Below are 21,078 nucleotides of genomic sequence, written 5' to 3'. Positions count from 1 at the left end.
TTGGTAGAAGAGAACGTTAGACTCTAACTCCATTGTATTTTTACAACAATATAAGTATTAAATTATATCAATGATAAGCTATTAAACATTCTGTTAAACCAGTCAAGTAATTTTTGCTATAGAGCCACGTATCATGGTTAGTTTTTCTTCTTGTGTTGCTGTTTTCTTGAAAATTAATCAAAATAAACTCTACCCTGCCAAAAATACGTTTTCACTCACTAGTGACTCGTGTGATTTTTCTTCTTTATTTGCGTTTTTAATCAAATTACTCATTCAAATGTATTTACGTGTATTCTGAATGACTGAATCCAAATAATGCCGCTTCTCGGTGGTTCCTTGAAGGCATCATAATAGCAGAGACGGAGGAGGCAGCTCCTTGCAGCGGTTGTTCTTGCGCAGAAACCCCGTAGTGCCGCCCTGAACAGCAGCGCCATTCGGTAACTGCAACAGTATCCAAAATGGCTGGAGCTGATGGAGACGACTCTCTTTACCCGATCGCTGTCCTTATTGATGAGCTTCGAAATGAGGACGTCCAGGTTGTATTATTAATTGGCCCAATCAATTGTTCGTATTGTGTAAAGTAAAAATAACGCATTTTTTAAGGCAGGACCCATATTCCTGGGTCGTTAGCAATTATGCTAACTATCGTCCCAGTTGAGGCCTGTCGGGAATTTTTTGTCGGGCGTACCCTGCCCGGATAACCTTGTTTTTGTTGGTAGCTGAGGCAATATTTGTTCCTCTTGAGAAACTATTAACGTCTGTCTCCCTTAGTGGATGCTAAAATTTATAAATATAGTTTCTTGTTTTGTTGCAATGGTTTGAAAACCTCATTTAATCCTCTGCTAGCATCATTGCATCGTTAGCATCTTGTACCAAATGACTGACAGAACAGGTAGCATTCCCAGTGAAATACTGACACTAGCCTCTGTGTACAGCCGAGTTATTTTAAGTTCCGCATTTTTAATGTTCAGCTTATATTTGATTGATATTTTGAACTATGATTAGCTTTAGCTAGTCATCTGCAGGCATGAAGATGCATTGAATCAACACTAACAGTAACACACTTGTGTCGTTTTCTATGATGATTTTGTGGAGAAGGAATTTATACTCCAATAGTTGTGAATGCGTTATTAATCGATCTCCTGTCTTATTTATTTATTTATTTATTTTATTTTTTCACAGTTGCGACTGAACAGCATCAAGAAGCTGTCAACTATTGCTCTAGCTCTAGGCGTAGAAAGGACTCGCACTGAACTCCTTCCCTTCCTTACAGGTAACGTTCAGAAGCTTGTTAATAAATTAAAAGGTTATTGTGTCATCTTTGTTGTTTTCTCACTTACCATTCTACCAACTTCCAGACACCATCTATGATGAAGATGAGGTGCTTTTGGCGTTGGCAGAGCAGCTTGGCAATTTCACTATGTTGGTGGGAGGACCGGAGTATGTCCACTGTCTCCTGGTACGTTTAGATCTGTTGAGATGACACAAAACTTTTATTTCGAATTGGCTTGTGAAATGCAGCTGTTCTGATTTGTAAGTACAGTTGAGAGAAGTCAGTTTTGTCTTAGCTTGGCGAAGCAGGGAGGATTTCTGTCAGACTGGTCCAAACAGTTAATTGGAAAGCAAATTTGTCAATTTAAACCATTTCGTAAAAAATATATATATTTATTCATTTTTTTGTGATGAGGTTGCCTAAAAAGTTTCTTCTTCTTCTGACAAGGATATTTAAAAAAAAAATTACAAAGAGTATGAATAAAGCCATTTTGATCAAAATATTAGATTTGATTTAAGGATTCACAAGTGTCCCTAATCTTGTTCTATATATTTGAACTTAGAAAAAGAGCATGAAACCTATTGGTTGGTGTGCATAATAGACTGAAAATGGAAGGTCTTAATTTTGATTATTTTAATAATAGCAAGAAAGAGACCATATTTGTCCTTGTCTGTCCTGTTAAAGAAAACGGGTCTAGTTCCAATCTTTGTCTGGTTGCTTGTTGCATCTCAGTTTAAAAAATACACACCCTTCTGATATTCAGAACCTGGAAAACAAATCTACTTCAATATAAATCCTGCCATACTTCTTCATAATAAGAAGACCTTATTTTATAGTTGTCTGTCCTTTGTTGCTGCTCAGTTAATGGTTATATTGGATTAGAGAAGAGAATATTCTTGCTGTTATTGTGAAAAAGAATCATAAGAATGAGTCATCCTGTGTTGCAAACATTATGCTCCAATGCTTACAAACCCCAAAACCTGACAGAAAGGTTTGGATTGCAATTCTTTATTATGCTACTAATCATATCGCAAAACTTGACTTAATGTTACTGTGTACAGGGGGTTAATAAGGGATTATTCTTCAAAATTTATAAATGTACTGTTTTGTCTATAAAATCTTTTGCAGCCTAAAGATTTCTGCCAATCACTGTTGGTTTTTGTTTTGATAAAGTCTGACACAGAGGCCTACCCTTCTCTAACCTCGGTCTGTCTTTGATGCGCAGCCCCCTCTGGAAAGCCTTGCTACAGTTGAAGAGACGGTAGTCAGAGACAAAGCTGTGGAATCCCTGCGGAAGATCTCACAGGAGCACTCTCCAGTTGACCTGGAAGTCCACTTTGAGCCTTTGGTGAAACGGCTGGCCAGTGGTGACTGGTTCACCTCTCGCACGTCAGCATGCGGCCTTTTTAGCGTGTGTTATCCCCGCGTCTCCAGCACCGTCAAGGCTGAGATTCGTCAGTAAGTAACGACTTAAGGGAGCGAACCCATTCTTTAGTTTGAGGCGCTCCTTTGTTTTCAATGTCATGCATGCTTCATGGTGTCTTACAGAGCTCTGTGCTTGGGTGTGTTGTAAGGATTGCTGCTAAATGAGGTATTCTGTTATTACCAGGCATTTTCGCACCTTGTGCTCCGACGACACACCGATGGTGCGTCGTGCTGCAGCATCTAAACTCGGGGAGTTTGCCAAAGTTCTGGAGCTGGAATATGTAAAAACCGACATTATTCCTCTTTTCACTGCTCTGGCGTCTGATGAGCAGGTATAAGCAAGTTTACTTTTTATTAGTTGTGTGAGCAGCATTCGCAGTTTGTTTTTTTTGGGTTTTTTTACGAAGTGACGAAGTTGACCTTATTGTCTCCCCATTAGGACTCTGTTCGGCTGCTTGCAGTGGAGGCGTGTGTCAGCATCGCCACTCTCCTGCCTCAGGAGGACCTAGAGACTCTGGTGATGCCGACGCTGCGTCAAGCCGCCGAAGACAAATCCTGGCGGGTTCGCTACATGGTGGCAGATAAGTTCTCTGAGGTAAATTAAAGACGTCTTTCACTATTATTCTGTTTTAAATGTGTTCATTTGTCCATATTTTATATTTCTGTGATCTAGTAAAACAATGATTATTGCCTGATCTCCTCAGTAAAGCAAATTATTTGCAGAATTTTGCTGGAATTTTCCACAACATTTTAAATTATTTTTATGTATATGAAATGCACATTTCTTCCAAGTTCATTCATTTAAATGGTGGCAGTAAAATAATCTGTTATATCAATTTAGGTCATTTTGCAGCTATGGTGGCAAATCAGAAAATGTGCAACCATAGTTTGAATTAGGTGTTTACAACTCTTCAGAGTGGGCGTTCGCATGCTGTTTTTTCTGATGTTCCCCCTGCAGCATATATTAATCTCTACAACCTAAAGCAAAGGTTTCTTTGTATTAAATTGTGTTTTTATGTCTCTCAATCTGAAAAATCCAAAAACGTCAAATTGAAAAGCTTGTCAGTATAAACGTCTTAAAATTGTGTGCTTTAAAATCTATTCATAAGTGCCCTCATGTGTAAATAGAGTCCTCTCATGCTGCTGTTCTCATCACAACTATAGATAAATAAAGGCTATTTCTGTTTTATAAATCTGTGTTTGACAATAAAACCTGACATATCGCAAACATGTGTTGAACTGAGATCAAGGTTTTATTTAGTCCGTTTCCAAAGTTGGATGTGCAGGTACAAACATGCACAGAACTATGGCCGTTGCCCTTCTTTATTTTTTTCTTTTTCCTTTCCTACATCAAGAGGCTTATAACTGAACATTAGTAATTATATATATTTATTTCTTAAATGTTGAGGCAAAAGTTGTTTTTAATGCAATTTTTAGAAAAAAAAAAATACTGAAATCTTAGGATTTTCCATGTGTCGCCATCCTCCAAGAACACGTTGTTGTTGTTTTTTTTCTTTTGTACCAACTGAATGTTGTATCTGATTTTTCTCATTTTCATCTGGAATAATTATTCTAAAAAGACATATGTTAGTTATTAAAGATCGGGTTTTTTTTCTTGCCATGTAGTTGCAAAAAGCTGTAGGCCCAGAGATCACAAAGAACGACCTGGTCCCAGCTTTCCAGAACCTCCTGAAGGATTGTGAAGCCGAGGTCCGCGCTGCCGCTGCCAACAAAGTTAAAGGTGAAATGGCTGTTTAAATTGGTCTGAAGTATTTCAGCGCCCCGTCCTGCATTCGTAATTTGTTTTGTTGTGCAGAGTTCTGTGAGAATCTTCCAGAAGATAATCGTGAGCAGATCATCATGAGTCACATTCTGCCCTGTGTCAAGGTAAGGAAATGACTTTCTGTTTTTCTCATTTTGAATTTTTTGCGGATTAGGCTCCCATCGTCACAAAAGACACTTTGCTGTGAGTGCCGAAGCATGAGTTTAGCTGCTGATGAGGTTTATCTATGTTAATGTCTTCCTTGGGGCTTTTATGTAGACATGTGATGCTCTGACAGTAACTTCATGTTTTTCCAAAGGCGACTTGTCTGTCTTTGCTAAAAAATAGTATTTGATTGCTATGCATTGGTATATATGTTAAGACTGTTTTGAAAATAACACATTTTCTCTGTTTTATAATTTTTGTTCTGGCTGGCTTTACTTTTTATAGTGAATATTTTTCCACCTCATAAAACTAAACCCACCGGGATTTCTGCTGACCTAATCATTTGATTGCATTTCACTTATTAATGGGATTTGTGACGTATTGCATCCTGAAAGTGCCATGTTTGTTTTATCCAGTGTTAATTGATTTAAGTATGTCAAAGTGGTTCTGACTAATAAAGTTATTATTTATCAAGGAATATGAAAAAAAGATAACAATGACAAAGGGAAGCTTTAAAGTTCAATAGGACGTAGAACACGTGTGACCTTTCAACCAGGCGCTACCATTAGATTAAGAGACTACAACTAGTGATGTAAACATATTTTGTATTTAATGTTTGAATTTAAACATCTTTGCACTCTTAAATATGTTTGTTACATTTGTCAGTTGACGACAATGAATTGCATACAAGTACTGACCAAGCAGAGTGCTGAACTGAAAATGTTGACTGTCCTTCATTGTCGCTTGTATTACTCCTCAGAGTGTATACAGTTACAAATCTTCTCATATTAATTCATTAAGTCGTTGTCTGGAAGTATTTATTTCCACATTTAAGACAAAGGCTTGACCTGCTGCTTTTTCTTTCACTAACCAGTTGACTTGTTAGTTGGTAGTTTTGTTAATGTAATTCACTTCTATTGAGTTTACTTATTCAGTGCTGATTCACAGCAAATGTCATCTCTAAGCACCAAAGACAAACCGATGTATTATCAAATTTATCCAATTTTTCACACATATTCTTATTTAATTACATGGATCCCAATTTCATCCAGGATATTGAATAACATAATTTGCAATGTTGAGGTACTCATTTCAGCAGTGTGTAACTGTCACTTGGTCATTAGGCAATTTTCTGCCTTTTCAAGCTAGATCCAAATACAACAGGGCTTTTCTGTAATACTCTTCAGTCCTTTGTAGATCAGGCGACCAGCTAACTTGATAAACTTCTTTTTCCACAATTCTCTTTATAAGACAAAATTATTTTAATCCTAACCTCTGAAGCAACCAACCGGACTCAGGTGTTACTCGGAGCTGGCGAACAAAGTTCATATCGCCTGGTTAAATTTTTACTCTAGGTCTCAGTAAGATCTGTCTTTTAGAGTAATGTAGTTTTTACTCATTTTTACAGCAACTTCATAATTGTTCTAAGGTGCACCTAAAATATCAAGATGTTGGAAATGACTAGAGATGATATATATATATATATCGTCATTTTTTGATGATTCTGTTGGCTGTGAGCTGCTGTCATTTCTCACGCACCATATTCAAAATATAGTTTATAAATTTTAAAGTAGATTTTAAGCTCTTTGTATTAAAAATGTGTATATATCATTTGGCTATTTGTCTTTTACTGAATTGCATAAATATTCCAGGAAAGTGCGAGGCATTCATTTTCAAGAGTCACAGTATTTTAAAGGTGATTGCAAACTCTAAATGCAGCAGAATTTTCTATTACTAAAAGATTATCATTTTGTCAGCTAAGTAAGACATGGTGGGGAAGACACTGCTTGTTTACTTCTCAATTTCATAATTTGACCTGTAGATGGCACTATTGCTTTTTTTTAGTGTCATTAAAAAAAATCTAACATTTCTACGACTCTAAAACTTGATTAAGTTTATTGGAAGCGGTGACAGTACAATTTTCAGATTGTAGAGATGAATTTTGGTATATAAAAAAAAAAAAAATCAAAGATTACGAAAGGAGAACAAGATAAAACTCTGTTTATCTTGTCAACAGTGAAGCTAAGCCGAACAGGTAGCAACACTTATACGTTTTCTCAGAAAACTATAAACGAATGCCAGCTCAAACCTGCATTACCTGAACATTCAACACTCATTCTTGGAACCAGTTTCTTTATGCTACTATTATAAAATATCTTGTGTAGCAGTTCCTTTTTTGGTGACTGTTTTGTCTTTTTCTTCTTTCTCTTTTTTAGTCTGATTCATAGTAATGGAGTTGATTGTTTCCTGTCTGTTCTGTTCTGATCTTTGTCTCCTGTGTGTCCTGTCCGTGAGCAGGAACTGGTTTCAGACACCAACCAGCACGTGAAGTCAGCTCTGGCCTCTGTCATTATGGGTCTTTCCACCATTCTGGGCAAGGACAACACAATAGAGCATTTACTGCCTCTCTTCCTGACTCAGCTGAAAGACGAGGTAACCTAAACGGGACACTTAAAATCATGAGCATCAGAATTTTGGTTTGGTTATTGTTGTTTTTTTCTTTCTTGTATATCTGGCGCATGTTTTCAAAGTTGGCGAAGCTTTTAGATGTCTTAAATTTGAGGCATCATTTGTGTATTTCTAAAGTAAGCCACCAGATGTACCTGACTGCCGCCTGGATGGGTAGGAGGATGATTCATATGGTTGGCAGCCAAACTGAGACCTTCTAATTGGGGACTAGCTGTGTCTAAGAGGGGAGGGGGCAGGAAAATCTGGATAAAGTTTAACCAGAAAGTCTCCCGTTTAATGCATTTGACAGTAAAGATTTGAAACATAAAAAAGAAAAAAAAAAGAAAAGTAATTTCACTGAAACTCAGCTGAGCATCTCCTGTTGTTTGTGTTCCAGTGTTTGACTTTAAAGATGTCTGTTCACTGTCAAACAAAGTACTTTTCACTCTCCAGAGAGTTTATACTTGTTTTGTTTAAATGAATAATCCAGAACAAAAAATCCAGTTCACGTCCTCTCAAATAATTCCTCCGATTCGACAACGGTTTTGCATATTGAAATTAGCGAAGAGTTTGCTCACAAGGACATGTAAATGTTTTGGAGGGCTTCGGCTCATATTAATCCTATTTAAAGATGGCCCATTTTCCTCAAAGCACCAACCATCACTGTCTAATTATATTACAGTCCAGACTGACAGCTTTGACTTGCAAATTTCCCTTGTAGGTGGATTTATCCGAACTGTGCTAAACTGAGCATTGAGCACAAGCTACCTTCCAGTTTACTACGTTTTCTCTGGTTTTCTTCTCTCTCTTATATTACCACCATGACTGGAAGTTTGGAGGTTTTGTTTACTAATTTATTGTTCAAATTGGACAAAAAGAAGCCCAGCGCAGGGCTCACTTTGGTGCAAGTCTGCACAATTATTTTGAGGAAGAGGGCGTAAGAGTTCAAGGTGGGCTCCACATTTTATCGTCTCCTTTTCTATTTCAGTGCCCTGAGGTCCGTCTCAACATCATCTCCAACCTGGATTGTGTGAACGAGGTGATTGGCATACGCCAGCTGTCCCAGTCGCTGTTGCCGGCCATTGTAGAGCTCGCCGAGGACGCAAAGTGGAGGGTCCGCCTGGCCATCATCGAGTACATGCCCTTGTTGGCAGGACAGCTGGTGAGTCACATGGTCGAGTATCATGTGAACGGTCTTGTGTGTGAACGGAAATATTAGCAGTTTATAAACAAAACATGCTAGCGGAGCCAGATTTGGCAGTAGGTGTTGAAAAGGTTGGGTCTCACTTTGCTTGCTCCGTCTCCTCAGGGGGTGGAGTTCTTTGATGAGAAGCTCAACACTCTTTGCATGGCCTGGCTCATTGATCACGGTAAGGCTCTTCAGTAACTTTAAGACACTTCCTCGGGAGTCGTTGGCCGTCATAAAGCGGCGTTTGAAGTCTTGGGAGTTTCTCTTACGCAGATGCAGCTCGTATCTGCTGGGTTACGTGACAGGTCTTCTGTTTCCATACAGACAGTATATGATTAGCACAACAGTGAACTTTGGAGCTCAGGAATGAGACTGAGGAATGTCGGGAGTGAGATAATAGCGAGTCGGAGGAAGGATGACACGTGGCACTTTGAAGTTCTTTGCTTTATTGTACATATAAAGGGAGCTGTAACTACGCCATTGTCTGCAGCTACAAAAGAATTGTATCAGAGGGACTGCAGTTGTGAAACTGTTTTTGTCAATGTTGCGTTGCTAAAGAATATAATGTTTTAACATTTCCTGTTTACATCAACAGAAAAGCTTTTGATCTCTTCACATTTATGCTTTGCATTTCAATATAAAATGTTATAGGGAAAAATAATATATATGTAGTAACCTTTTTCAACTAGTGCAGGCAAACTGATTATTTGTAGATTCATATTTTGAATAAAATTCAACTTTCAATTATTAGGAACTTGATAATTAAACCACCAGTCTACCAATATCTACCAAATTTTGTGTAAATCTTTTGTCCACAGTCTTTGTCTCATAATGCCTCAGATTTAGTGTCAGTTTTATCTCTTGGGGCGATTCTTTAACTTTATCTTGTGATGCCATTGTTTTACTGAATTGGATAAATGCTGGGATGCTTTCTAGAAATCACCCGGTTTGTGTCGGATTTCATCTCTTACAGGAAAACTAAAGAAATGTAGCTGCAGACTATGACGTTTCCACCATCATGTCCAACCATGGGAATGGTGTTTCTGTGGTGACCTGCTGTGTTGTTTTTGAGCCAAACAAACCTGTTGGAATTGTGGCCCAAATGTTTACGTCCAGTTTCGTCAAACCCAAATAAATGATGCTACAGGGCTTTAGGGCCTTTGTGTTTTCTTTGGAGGAGATGGATTCTGTTTTGCAACCCAACTACTGTGTGTGGACAATACAGGGGGTTGTTGTTGTTGGCAGGAATAGCGCAGGCCTCTTTCCTGACAAGTTTCCATTTTGTTCTTTTGAAATGGTTTTTGAAAGTCATGCAGCTTCTAATACTGATGTGTGTTTTTTTCTTTAACTGCTGATTAAGGTCTATACATTGCCATGGTATGTGCATGTTTAATGGTGTGGACTTTGGTTTGTAGCCTTTTCCTGACTGATGCCTTTGGTACAATGAGTTCTCTTTTTCGTTTTACCTTTTCTGCAAACGATGGCTTTAAACTCAAGGATGCAAGTAAGAAAATGTCAGGAAAATTTGACTAAGGCAGCTGAACTTAATTTTAGGTTAATCAGATGCATCATAAACTCTGGCTTGTGGGTCATTAATAGTTTCCACCCATTGATTACACCAAGTTATTTTAAGTCTGCTCAAGTTTACTTAGGGAAATTAGATTATGTCTGATTATTATCTGTCAGCAGGGTGTTGTTTGTTCATACTCTTTTCTTTCTTTCTTTCTTTTTTACCAGGTGTCCTGGTATTTTAGGTTTTATAAGAGCCTACTTATCCAAACAGAGATTTGATTACTTGATTAATTGAGTAATATGAAGTCTGACGAGAAAATGTGCAATGAGTTGGTTTGGAGCAATTTCACAGTAATTTGTCGTCTTAATCCCTAAAGAAAAGCTGAATTGTGGCGTAAATTCTCACGCAGCATCGTAGATATAAAATGGCAACATGTGGTTCTGAGATGTGGGTAGATCTCAACAAAGAAGCACTTAAAAAAAAAAAAAAAAAGAAAAACAACCCAGTAGGGTCACTGTCATCTCCCCCTTTACTGCTTGTTACGTCTGTTCTGCGGTGCAGCCGCCTGCACTCGAAACCCTGGAGGGGCCGCGCAAATGTGCCGCCGCACAACACACCCCGCTGAGTCCTAGAACTTCTACATCTAACATGAAGCGTTCGCTGTGTATGTGGTGTTCTCTTGACACCGAGTTTTCCAATTAGAGAGGCAGATACTCGGCCGTTGAGGACAAAAGGGCCAGCTGGGTTACATCATTGGAATGCTGCTGGTGTGAGTTTCTATGTGTGAACGGCTCGGGTTAGGGCTGTGCCACCCTTACATAAGCCTTTCAAAGAACAGGAGTGCAGAATTGAATGCACAGCTTCTCTCATACACACTCGATTAAAAAGATAACGCCTTGTATTTATTTTTAAAGACGATCTATTTCTGCCGTGATTGTTTTTGGCATTTTGTTCTAAAATTGACTCGGCGGCATATTGAACCCTCTCTGGCAGTTCATTATTTTGTTCTGTTCTTCTTGCTTGGGGTTGTTGCGTAATCGTAAGAGCTAAAGAACAGCGGAGACATTTAGAAGTGGTTTGTTTTAAAAATGTCATGAAGATATTTGCTGGCTCTTTGGGTGGATGATCATCCAGGTTCTGGCTTCTTCTGAATGCCTAAGGAGATCAAGGAGTTAAGTCTTGAAACATATTTTAAACCCCCAAATATTCCTAATTTTGAGTTTATCTTTGGTCGCTGATGAACTTATTTTAACTGGCATTAATAGGATTACTATTAGAAATTACAAATCAAGCAGTTGTGCTTGTGTCATGTTAGTGTTGAGCTCTGACTTCTTGATGACAAATTTGCTGCTTCTGTCTTTTTAGCAGCAGCGATTTACAACGTTCACAGTATTCCTCTGTCTTGCTGCGAGTAGCGATGAAGTATTTGTCAGAAGAGACGACGATGAGGACAAAGGCTGATCTCAAAAGCATTAAACTGAGTGACCTCACCCACAGCTGCAACATGTTCAGCCATCTTGAGTTCAAACCTTGTAAAGTTTGCTTCTTCTTCTTTTTTTTGTACCCCTTCAGGGGGTCTTTTGTGGGATCTAGTGTCCCTTATATGAAAGTAGGCTGACAGGAAAGGGGGGAAGACATGCGGTAAATGTCGCCGGGTCCGGGAAACGAACCCACGACGGCCTCGTCGAGGACTCGAGGTCTCCAAACGTGGGTCGCGCTATCCCCTACGCCACCGCAGCACGCCCGTAAAGTTTGCTTCTAATACCAGCTTCTTTATATACGAGATGATCGACTTTATGAAAAATACATTATAGATAACCACCATCAAGCAGTCCAAGAGTGCATTCACACCAGCCCCGTTTATTCTGTTTTAATCGAACTCTAATTTGTTGGCTGTAATGTCCGGTTTGAAGGCGCAATTGAGCGGTGATCAAAAAAAAAAAGCAAACTCTGCTCTGCCAAAAGCCTAGTTCAGTTGAAGTGAACTCTGGTGCAGTTCAAATGCATATATGAACACCAAGGGAATTGGTGACTGCTCCAAAAGCATGAAGTGGACAATAATGCAGGGCATGCTGGGTGTATACAACCAAAACAAAGGTGAGAGTCTAGAACTAGCGGGAGAAATGGCTTGTGGTCTTTTGCCAGACGTATAAGAGAAATTCTACAACTGCTAAAATCGGCCGCCACTTCATTTTTGTAGAGAAAGAAGTTGCGCTCATTGTCTTCTTCGTGTCTTTCTTTCAGTGGTCCACCCTAAATCTCTAGTAGAACAGTCAACTTTTTTTATTAGAGAACAGAGAAGATGATTTCCTTTTCATCGAAACAGATATGAACTGCATCTCAATAGTTGGGTACGATGCGTTCACTCATTGGAAGAAAGATTTTATTTTAGTGTTTCTGGCCAGCTGGTTGAGCTAAAATGGTCACTTTGAACCCTTTGGTGCATTTCCAGCTCTGATTCGTAAATCTGAAAGCCCTAGAGGTTTTGTCTGCCTGAGCCAGACTCTGTAATAACCAGCAGAGAGCCAACATGTGTAATCAGTCATCAGCATAATTTGACCGTGTTTGTTTTCAGTGTACGCCATCCGTGAAGCAGCCACCAGTAACCTCACCAAGCTTGTTGAGAAGTTCGGAGCCGAGTGGGCCCAGAACACCATCGTCCCCAAAGTCCTGGGAATGGCCAACGACCCCAATTACCTCCACAGGATGACCACGCTGTTCTGCATCAACGTGAGCAAACGCCAGTTTTTCCATTTACCACAGATAGAGAGTTACTTTGGTTTCTCTTTCAAATCCTAACTTGTCTCCCTCCACTTGGTTCATAAGGCTTTATCCGAGGCTTGTGGTCAGGAGATTACCACCAAGCAGATGCTCCCAGTGGTCCTCAAGATGTCCAATGACCAGGTGGCCAACGTCCGTTTCAACGTAGCAAAGTCACTTCAGAAGATCGGACCGGTCCTGGACAGCAAGTACGTTGGTGGTTGTTTGTTTTTCTCCCCAGACCAGAACTGGGTTCTTCTAAAGTGGAGAACCCGGTTTGATGAATTAAGCTGACATTTTCTGTGTTTACTTCCAGTGCCCTTCAAACAGAAGTGAAGCCAGTGCTGGAGAAACTGGCCTCTGACTCAGACATGGATGTTAAGTACTTTGCCCAGGAGGCTATTAGTGGTGAGCATTTTTCTCCTCTTACTGCAGAACAACTTGGACATTCATTTTATTTGCTTTACTTTGAGTCTTTAACAACATCTTTTTTTTTTCTCTCTCCCTCTTCTCTCTCTTTACAGTTTTGGCACTAGCATAACCAAACCCATCACGGCTAATCCAGAAAACCCCCCCGAAACAAAAACACACCCAGGTTTAGAAGATAATTTATTGATGTTCAGAACCAACTGATTGATGTATAGAAAAGCTGTTAACAATTGTTTTATCTCTCCCCCCCCCACCTGTCATTGTTTATTTTGGTTTAGTTTTTTTTTTTTTTATTGTTCAATGATAGTCTATGTCCAAACTAGCACAGACTTCTTTACTATTTGCTGTAAATGGGCGCTTTTATCCAGGCAAAGTGATGATTAAAGTTGAATTAAGTTGTGCATGCTGACAAATGTCCTGCTGTACTCACTAAGCGTCGCTAACCACTCACCACCCCCCACTCCTCAGTCTGCTGTTGTACTTCAGCATACTGCGTCTGTGCTTGCTACCTAGCACTGTGCTAGCTCTCTGTGCTGCTGCACTGTTCCCTCCAGTGCTGGACGGAAACTTCTAGCTGCAGATGGAGAAACCTGCTCTCTGTGGTTTGTCCCGTCGAGACCCCGGCTCCGGTCGCACTCCAGACCAGACGTGTTTCTTCTTCAATGTTTTACAGAATGGTCATCAAAAAAACAAAACAAAAAAAAAAAAAAAAAACCCTGGTGAAATATATAAGGGTGTGTATTACTGCATGTACTCTGATGAACCTTCTTTATGATCGCACGTCCTTATCAGTCTCAGTGTTCCATCTACCAGATGAAGGTGTCCCTCTGCACTGTTTGTTCCCTGCAGTAACACAGATTGAATTGGTCAAATTAACACATTGCCCCATCATGTAACAGGGACCAACCCATATTTAGCATGATGCTCATAATGATCCCCCCCACCAATCCCTCTTTCTTTTTTTCAGATGTTTTGTATAAAAGTGAGGTTTATTGTCATATTTGTTGACAGAATTGCTAATTTAGAGGCAATTTTTTTTTATGCCTGGATAAACCGCCTTCCTCTGGGAAGAAAGAAAGAAAAAAAGACGCCATTCTTTTCAGTATTTTGTTGCGCGGTAAAAGTGAATTGTTGACAGCCATCATGGCAAACAGAAAACCACGGATGTTTTAACGCCGATCGGTTTTTCTTTTAAAGCCAAGCCAGGTCCTCCCCTCAACATGAGGTCAGAAAGCAGTAGGTCAGAGGACTTATTGCTTAGGAACCTCGACGAGATGGAGAACGAGTGCATGCTTACAGCTTGTAGGGGCTGCTTATGTACGTAAAGCTGCATAATGTTTTATTATGGGGTGGATGGGTTAGAGGGCGGGTTGAATAAACGTCGGACTGTGTTAATAAAAGGAACTTTTGTCTTTCTCTGAACTGCTCCTCCTGTTCATCGCCCCCTCCCCTCTCATCCTCTTCTCTGGAATAAACCTGAATTGTCGATTGTCCTGTATCACAAAGACTGTGCTCTGATTTTTACTTTGAATTCTCTTCACAGTTGGGAAGCTGTACTACTGTATCTTGATCCAAATAAAGTAACAAACAAGCTGTGTACCCTTTGGTTTCTAATTCCCTTGCCAGCTTGGTGCAAATAAACAAACAAGGCTTATTTTTAAGTTGGCCTCAGCAGATGTGCAGTTTCGCTACACATATACCTCCATCCACAAAGCGACTCAGCGGGAAGTGAAAGCGAAGCAACCCATCTGCAGAGATTTGTCATTTTATTACGTTATGACTAAATATGAATGTTTTATTGGAAATTACATGTCAAGGTTCAGTAAAGTAGTTCGTAGTTGTGAAATGGAAGGATGTTTCAGAACATTCAGAACAGATAATGATCTTAAACTCCATCCATAATGTTCTTACAAAACGTCTTGGGTATTAAATTTGAGTTGGGGAAACCTGCAGAATCCCTGTTTTTAGCTGCTTCGGATTATTACTCTTTCTTTTTTTTTCTTTTGAAAGCAGTACACAAAACAAAAAAAGCATGTCGGCCTACCCTTTAAAGGGGTAGTGTGATGTAAAATTGACGTTTTTTAGCTTTAGGCTAACTTTTATTCCTTTATCAGAAACCTAACTGGAGTTTTGCGTTGATTCTTTCATGCATGTTTGAGAAATCCTTTAATCTCCCGTGGCAACCATTCAGCTGAGCAAACCAGTTGGGGGACGGAGCACCGCCTTTGAGGATGAAGCTCCTCCTCAGAGCTGCAGTTTCCAATCTTCCGAGCTTCTGCCTCACAAAGCACCCCAGCCCTGCGACTCCAACCATTCAGCTCCTGCAGACTAGCCAAAAGCAATTAGCAAACACCAAATAATTAGCTTATGCTGCTGAATTGTTTATACAAGCCACTTCTCAGTGCAACGCTTGTGAAAACATATTTTATGGGCTAATATAGGAGTAATGTGATGACTTCCTGAAGAAGGAGCATCAAAAAGAGCAAGAGTTTCTTAAAGGCCCAATTTATAGCCGTTAAATTGCAAAGTCATATTTGGTATGTACAGCATTTTTATAACAACTGCAGGTAAAGTGGTTATACAGTATATAGCAATAGATATGTACTATAAAACGGCACTGTGTGGCTGGCAAACATGTGATACTGCCTGTAAACTTCTTTGGCTTTTCCTTGGGGGAGCTGAATAAACCTGAATATGTGCAACCGTAATCTGTCAGTTTTCATTTATTTAGGGGAGCTTAGGTCAGTTAAAGCAGGAGATCTGCTTCAAAAACACGTCCGTCCATCCATCCGTCCGTCCATCCATCCATCCATCCATCCATTTTCTGTTCACCCTTGTCCCTATTGGGGTCGGGAGGGTTGCTGGTGCCAATCTCCAGCTACGTTCCGGGCGAGAGGCGGGGTTCACCCTGGACAGGTTGGCAGTCTGTCGCAGGACTAAAAAACATGTAAATAAGTGAAACGTTTAAAACCAGGCTAGAATTATGCTGTTTTAAAACAATTCTGCTCACTTGGCTTCACATTTTGGTCCTGTTTCCTCACAGGAACAGCCCAAATATTTTTTTTAGCGTGATTCTTTTGCCTTTTTAAGGCCAGTAAACAGATTTGGAGACCGAACCGAAGGAACACTGAACCCTCTGCTTTTTAGCTTGGCGTGTGTTCCTCTCGATAATTAATCCCGCATGTTCCCAACTCTGTGTTTGCTCGGATCTGGTCTGGTCGGTAGCTCCTGAGGGGATGAAAGCGCGACCCCTCTGGTCGGCTTTGACCTCAGAGGAGCTTGCTGAGCAGGACTCCTGACACCTGCCCCTCACCCTGACCGCTGCTGGGGTACGGTGCCATGCAGAACGAGGGGCTGGGCCCAGCCTTGCTGTTTGGGGAGAAAATATGTTTTTTGTTGTTTTTTTTTAACAACGTCGCGGGCGGGGGGGATTTTGAGGCCAGATTTGAGCTGTTGAGTTTTGCAGAAGCCGATCTGAGATGCGCCATCCGTTTAGTTAGTTCCAAAGGAGCAGCTGACGGAGAGGATTAGGGCGATAAATCACATGGCAGAGGCCTTTATGAGAACCTCAACTTTGCTTTCTTTAATCTCCTCAAATCTCCCATCAGCCCTTGTTGGTGCTTTGAGCTTTCCCAATCCTCCACGCAGCTCTCTGACTGTGTACCTCATTGCTGGGGTTTAGTGTGCACTGCCACGGAGTTCATTGTTTTTTTTTTTTGTTTTTTTTTCTTTTCCTTTTCGTCACACTCAAATGGTTTTGATTGATGAACATAAAATGCAGTTTCTAATTGGGGGGAGAAAAAAAAAACCCTTTCTAGACCACAGTTCCTCCTGCAGCAGCCAGATGTCCAAAAGGTTATGACTGATATTTTTAACAAAATGTTCGGGGTAAGAGGAAAATATTTAGCCAGCATAGCATTATTGGTGTACGGTTTGAAAAAAATCATTTGAAAACCAAGTCAGAAATTGGAGGATTTATTTTTATTTTTTTTCTGATTATTGTTGATCAATATGATTTGTAGATTTGGAGAAGACGTTCAGTCGTGTCCCTCAGGGACTCCTGTGGTAGTTGACATGGACGGTTAGGTCTAAAAAGGCATGCTGAAGTTCAGACTCGAATAAATAAACATTTGGAAAATCTCTAGTGGCGTTACAACAATCTGAACCTTCTAATTCCCCATGTTCCTAATTTTTTTGCTTTGTTTGTTTGTTTTGTTGATGCAAGTATTAGGAGTTGGGAAGGGGTTTTTATTCGGGCCTTTCCAAAATGTTATGACATTTTCAGTACTGTCAGCTGAAAATGTAATGAACATTTTACATCATCGACTTTATTATCTTGCCAAAATTATTACTTTATTACACAAGACCTTCAGATTGAAGAAATCCCTTCAATGGCACCCAAATGTGAATAATAGCTCATCACCTCTATCGGTCTTAAGAGCTACAAAACCATTTCTAAGGCTTTGGGACTCCAACAAAAGAACAGATGCAGCATTTGAGGTTGACAATAACACATCTTTTCCTCTCGCACATCAAAACATGTGGTTGGGGGGACAACGCCCTTCTGGAAATCTTTGTTAAAACACAATTACCTGAAAAAGAGGAGGCTAATCCACCCCTCCAATCCACTGGAGTTCACCAGGCAGCGATAAAACAGCAGCAGTCCATTTCTCTCTATTTAGATCCGACTATTTGGGGGGATTTCAGCAGCTTGAGCCCTTGACGGAGCCGAGAGCCTTGACGTCAATGCAGCTGCCTCCCAGGACTGTGTCGTTTATAACGAACGGAGTCAAGCAAAGCTCCCTCACAGTGTGACAGTGCCACACACACACACACACACACACACACACCCACACACACACACACGCACGCACACACACACACACACGCGCACACACTGAGTGAGGTCAGTTCCTCTCAGGATGACAAATGACAAACATCAGGCGGGGAGAGGAGACGCGCTGTTGCCCAGTTTCTCCGTTTCTTCAAGTCACCTTGCCGCTCCAGCTCTCTCCCTCCGTTCTTCTCTGAGCTGATATCAGAGGATCTGTGAAGCAATGAGTGTTTGACCCTTTGCCCAGAGACCACACTGCCAGGTGGGCTTTTTTTTTTTCCCCCCCTCTTTTTTTCTGGCACTAGTTGGTCATGTGTGCTGGGACTTTAAGTGTTTATCCAATCTGCTGGCCAGCATGAGTTTCGCCGGAAATCAGAGACAAGAAAACGCCGCGTGACCTTCAAAAACCTAATATATAATCCTCACACATTTGAAGGTCTTTTGTTTTGGCTGTAAGATCCGTTTCCAGTTGTGGTTATATAAAATGAATGAATGATTTATTTAATATATTGAGTAGGGAACGGAACTCAGTTTTTGTAAGTAAATAAATAGAGAAATTTAAGTTAATATAGCTTTTGCTTTTTAAAATATATTGTAGTAACTATGTAATTACTACATAATTAAGGCATTATTTCAATTTTGAAAAATTAAGAACTTAATGTATTATCAGATATGTATTAGGTACATTTATTCTTCACTGAACATAGCACGCTCCCAAACCTCGCAGTTCCAAACGCAAAGGGTGCTGCGATCTCCCACTCTGAAAGACACGGTAGGATGTTGTCATCCATCCTCCTGCGGTTGTCATGGCAACCATTGATGTCATTACAGAGTACTCTGGCCCGATGAGAGAACGTGGCCCTATGATACTGTGATATTTCACTGAGGAAGAAGAGGAAGTTTATCCGTCGTCGTCTGCCCTCGCATGCGCTCTCATTCCCGGCGCGTCTCTTATCTCCAGAGGGTCCGTGTCGGCCTGCGGGAGATCACAGCAGCAGCAGCGAATGTGGACTATAAATAACCACATTTCATATAAAAGGCTGCTGTCTTGCAGGAAAATTCATTGCCAGCCTGCACGTTTTATTAAGAACATGGGAAAACAGACTTTGTGGTAATCCATATCAAAGCTGAAGTGAAATAGAGAAGTGTTCGCTATTCTTCCCCCCCACCCCCCAAGACTTCCTCCCTGATCCTGAAAGACTGTATTAGTAAAATTCTCAAGAGATGCATCTGAGCGGCAACATACCTAAGACTTCTTTCTCTGCATCACTGGATCTCAGTGCTGGACTCGATTTATCACAGCATCATTATTGACAAATAAAAAAGTTGGTAGGATTGTCTGGTACTGTGTGGAGCAAATTCAGCTCCTATTTACTCAGCAGACAAGGATGACTGTGTATCATTTGGCAGGTACACATCGGATCAGGATCCAATGTGGGAATCCCCCAGGCTTTGTTCTTGTCCACTTTTTCAGTTTTTAAATGCTTCCCCAAGGTCAGAAAATGAATCGCATCAACTACAAAAGATATGCCTGTGACTCACAACTTTATATTTCTGTCACCAACACGTGACCTGAGTTCCCTACAGTCAGTGAGTCAGGTTGCCCATAATATCAATCACTAGACGGGTCAGAATTTCTTCTAACTTGATGCAGAAGAGACAGAAATCACCGGTTTCATCTCCCAAAAATGTATAGCAATGCACACAGAGCTAAAACTACATAGTGCTTGGATTTTCAGTAAGATAGATCATAGTCAAAATGTTGCTTTAACGACTTTCCATCAACAAATTTGAAAGGAGGTTATTGTAGTTTCCAAGAAGATCAAGTGTTTTATCAGACTGTTTTTAGCAGGCCTTATCCAAGTACACTTGAAATCTGCATTTAAATACACATTGTACATAAAGTCTTTGCCGCTTTACTGTCTCATAAAGCAGCTTGAATTTTATTACCTTGTGTATGAATTGCGATATTCTAAGTGCCTTCTAAGATCTGAGAGCGGAGGAATGGGGCCGACTGGAATCTGATCCAGAGGGAGTTTTGAACCGTCGTGACCTACCTCGGACGCTTTGGCCCGACAGCCCAAACAGAGAGGTCGTGCACATGGTCTCATTCCAGTCTGTTCATGGAAACCTTCTCTGGTTTCCATGAACAGACTGACCCCCTTCCTTGCATCCACCCCCCATCTACCTCTGTTGGTGTATTAGTAGGATTAGCTGTCCTCTGTCTGAGTGGGCTGATTGGATTGACGTGTTCCCTCTACATGAGCCCTTCCACACGCATTACCCGTGTTTTTCTCATGACCCCCGAGCTCTCCCTCCCTCCAGTCAATGGGAGTGTAGTTTGCTCTAAGGACATTTTGTCTGAAACCTGCTGTTTCTGTGGAGCCCAATCAGAGTTCCGCCTATTTTACACCGAGAAAGAAGTGGTGTTTGAATTCCCTGCCGTTCCCCCTGTGTTGCCAGATACGTTTCCCTGAGGAAGGACTCAGTTTGGTGTCAAGGTGGAGAGCTCAGCCACTGGTCAGAGCTGCATCTCTGCTGATAAATTATTTGCTGCCTCCTGCAGGTTAACACTCATTACTAAAAGAGCTGTGCAAAGCGCTGCAGTTTCACAGCTACCTGTGCAACAAAAGAAGAGCAGCATTGAAAGAAATGTCCAGTCTGATAATATCTTCCAAGATCGTCATAGTTGGACTTTCCTTTTGGGGATACTTTTAGATGTCTGGTACTTGTACACCAAAAAGGAGCCGAGTCCACATCACAAGGATGAGGTGGTTCCACCTGGATCCTGGTCGCCATGTTCATTCCTGGGCTGGACTTATTTGCAATCAATCCTAGGATATGTGGTTTGAGACCCTTCAGTCTCGTTGTTGAATTTTGAACAAAATGCCATTTTGTTGCGATACGTTTTTAATCGAGGAGGGGGTATTACGTGAATATACTCCACTTCAGGTTCTCCACTCAGTTAGTCCAGACTAGCAGCAGCAGGCCAATGCTCCTAAGAACTGTTGTGGGGGAACATTGTGATGATGTGCTGAAAGCGCATGTCGGAAAGAGTTGGAGCTTCTTAAAGAGACAGAAGCCCAATTTCAAGGCATCAGTCTTGTTAGGTTATGTATGACATATACAACATTTTTATAATTGAAGGTAACAAAGTTATTTGAATGTACTATAAAATGGCACTTGATGCCTGGAAAAAAATACCACAAATTAAGGCCTTCAGGCAAATAGATTGATTGATTGACAAATTAAGGTAGGAAAAAATGGGAGAACGGAATGA

General features: G+C 40.6%; 1 protein-coding gene and 1 long non-coding RNA gene across 2 annotated transcripts; one reads left to right on the top strand and one right to left on the bottom strand.

Annotated features, from left to right (window-relative positions):
* Window positions 1-360: 360 nt before the first annotated feature.
* On the top strand, window positions 361-14,563 carry ppp2r1bb (protein phosphatase 2, regulatory subunit A, beta b). The gene is made up of 15 exons (XM_044120620.1): window positions 361-536; window positions 1,183-1,273; window positions 1,359-1,459; window positions 2,499-2,731; window positions 2,883-3,030; window positions 3,138-3,293; window positions 4,325-4,439; window positions 4,515-4,585; window positions 6,924-7,058; window positions 8,062-8,235; window positions 8,383-8,443; window positions 12,351-12,505; window positions 12,602-12,744; window positions 12,852-12,943; window positions 13,060-14,563. The coding sequence occupies exons 1-15, from the start codon at window positions 459-461 to the stop codon at window positions 13,074-13,076; spliced, it is 1,770 nt and encodes a 589-aa protein (XP_043976555.1). The 5' UTR covers window positions 361-458; the 3' UTR covers window positions 13,077-14,563.
* Window positions 13,992-17,978, bottom strand: LOC122833216. Its single transcript, XR_006370942.1, has 2 exons — window positions 17,557-17,978; window positions 13,992-15,900 (listed from the first exon to the last, which is right to left on the bottom strand). It is a non-coding gene; the product is annotated as an uncharacterized LOC122833216 (long non-coding RNA).
* Between the last annotated feature and the right edge of the window lie 3,100 nt (window positions 17,979-21,078).

This window comes from Gambusia affinis, linkage group LG06 (assembly GCF_019740435.1).
Source record: "Gambusia affinis linkage group LG06, SWU_Gaff_1.0, whole genome shotgun sequence".
Lineage (NCBI taxonomy): Eukaryota > Metazoa > Chordata > Actinopteri > Cyprinodontiformes > Poeciliidae > Gambusia > Gambusia affinis.
This window is presented reverse-complemented; position numbering and strand designations above follow the sequence as displayed.

Bases quoted from the DNA above. Each gene is read 5' to 3' on its own strand.
- ppp2r1bb (XM_044120620.1), top strand. From the start codon at position 459: ATGGCTGGAGCTGATGGAGACGACTCTCTTTACCCGATCGCTGTCCTT. The intron at 537-1,182 runs GTTGTATTATTA...ATTTTTTCACAG, and splicing joins TTCGAAATGAGGACGTCCAG to TTGCGACTGAACAGCATCAA. The intron at 1,460-2,498 runs GTACGTTTAGAT...TTTGATGCGCAG, and splicing joins AGTATGTCCACTGTCTCCTG to CCCCCTCTGGAAAGCCTTGC.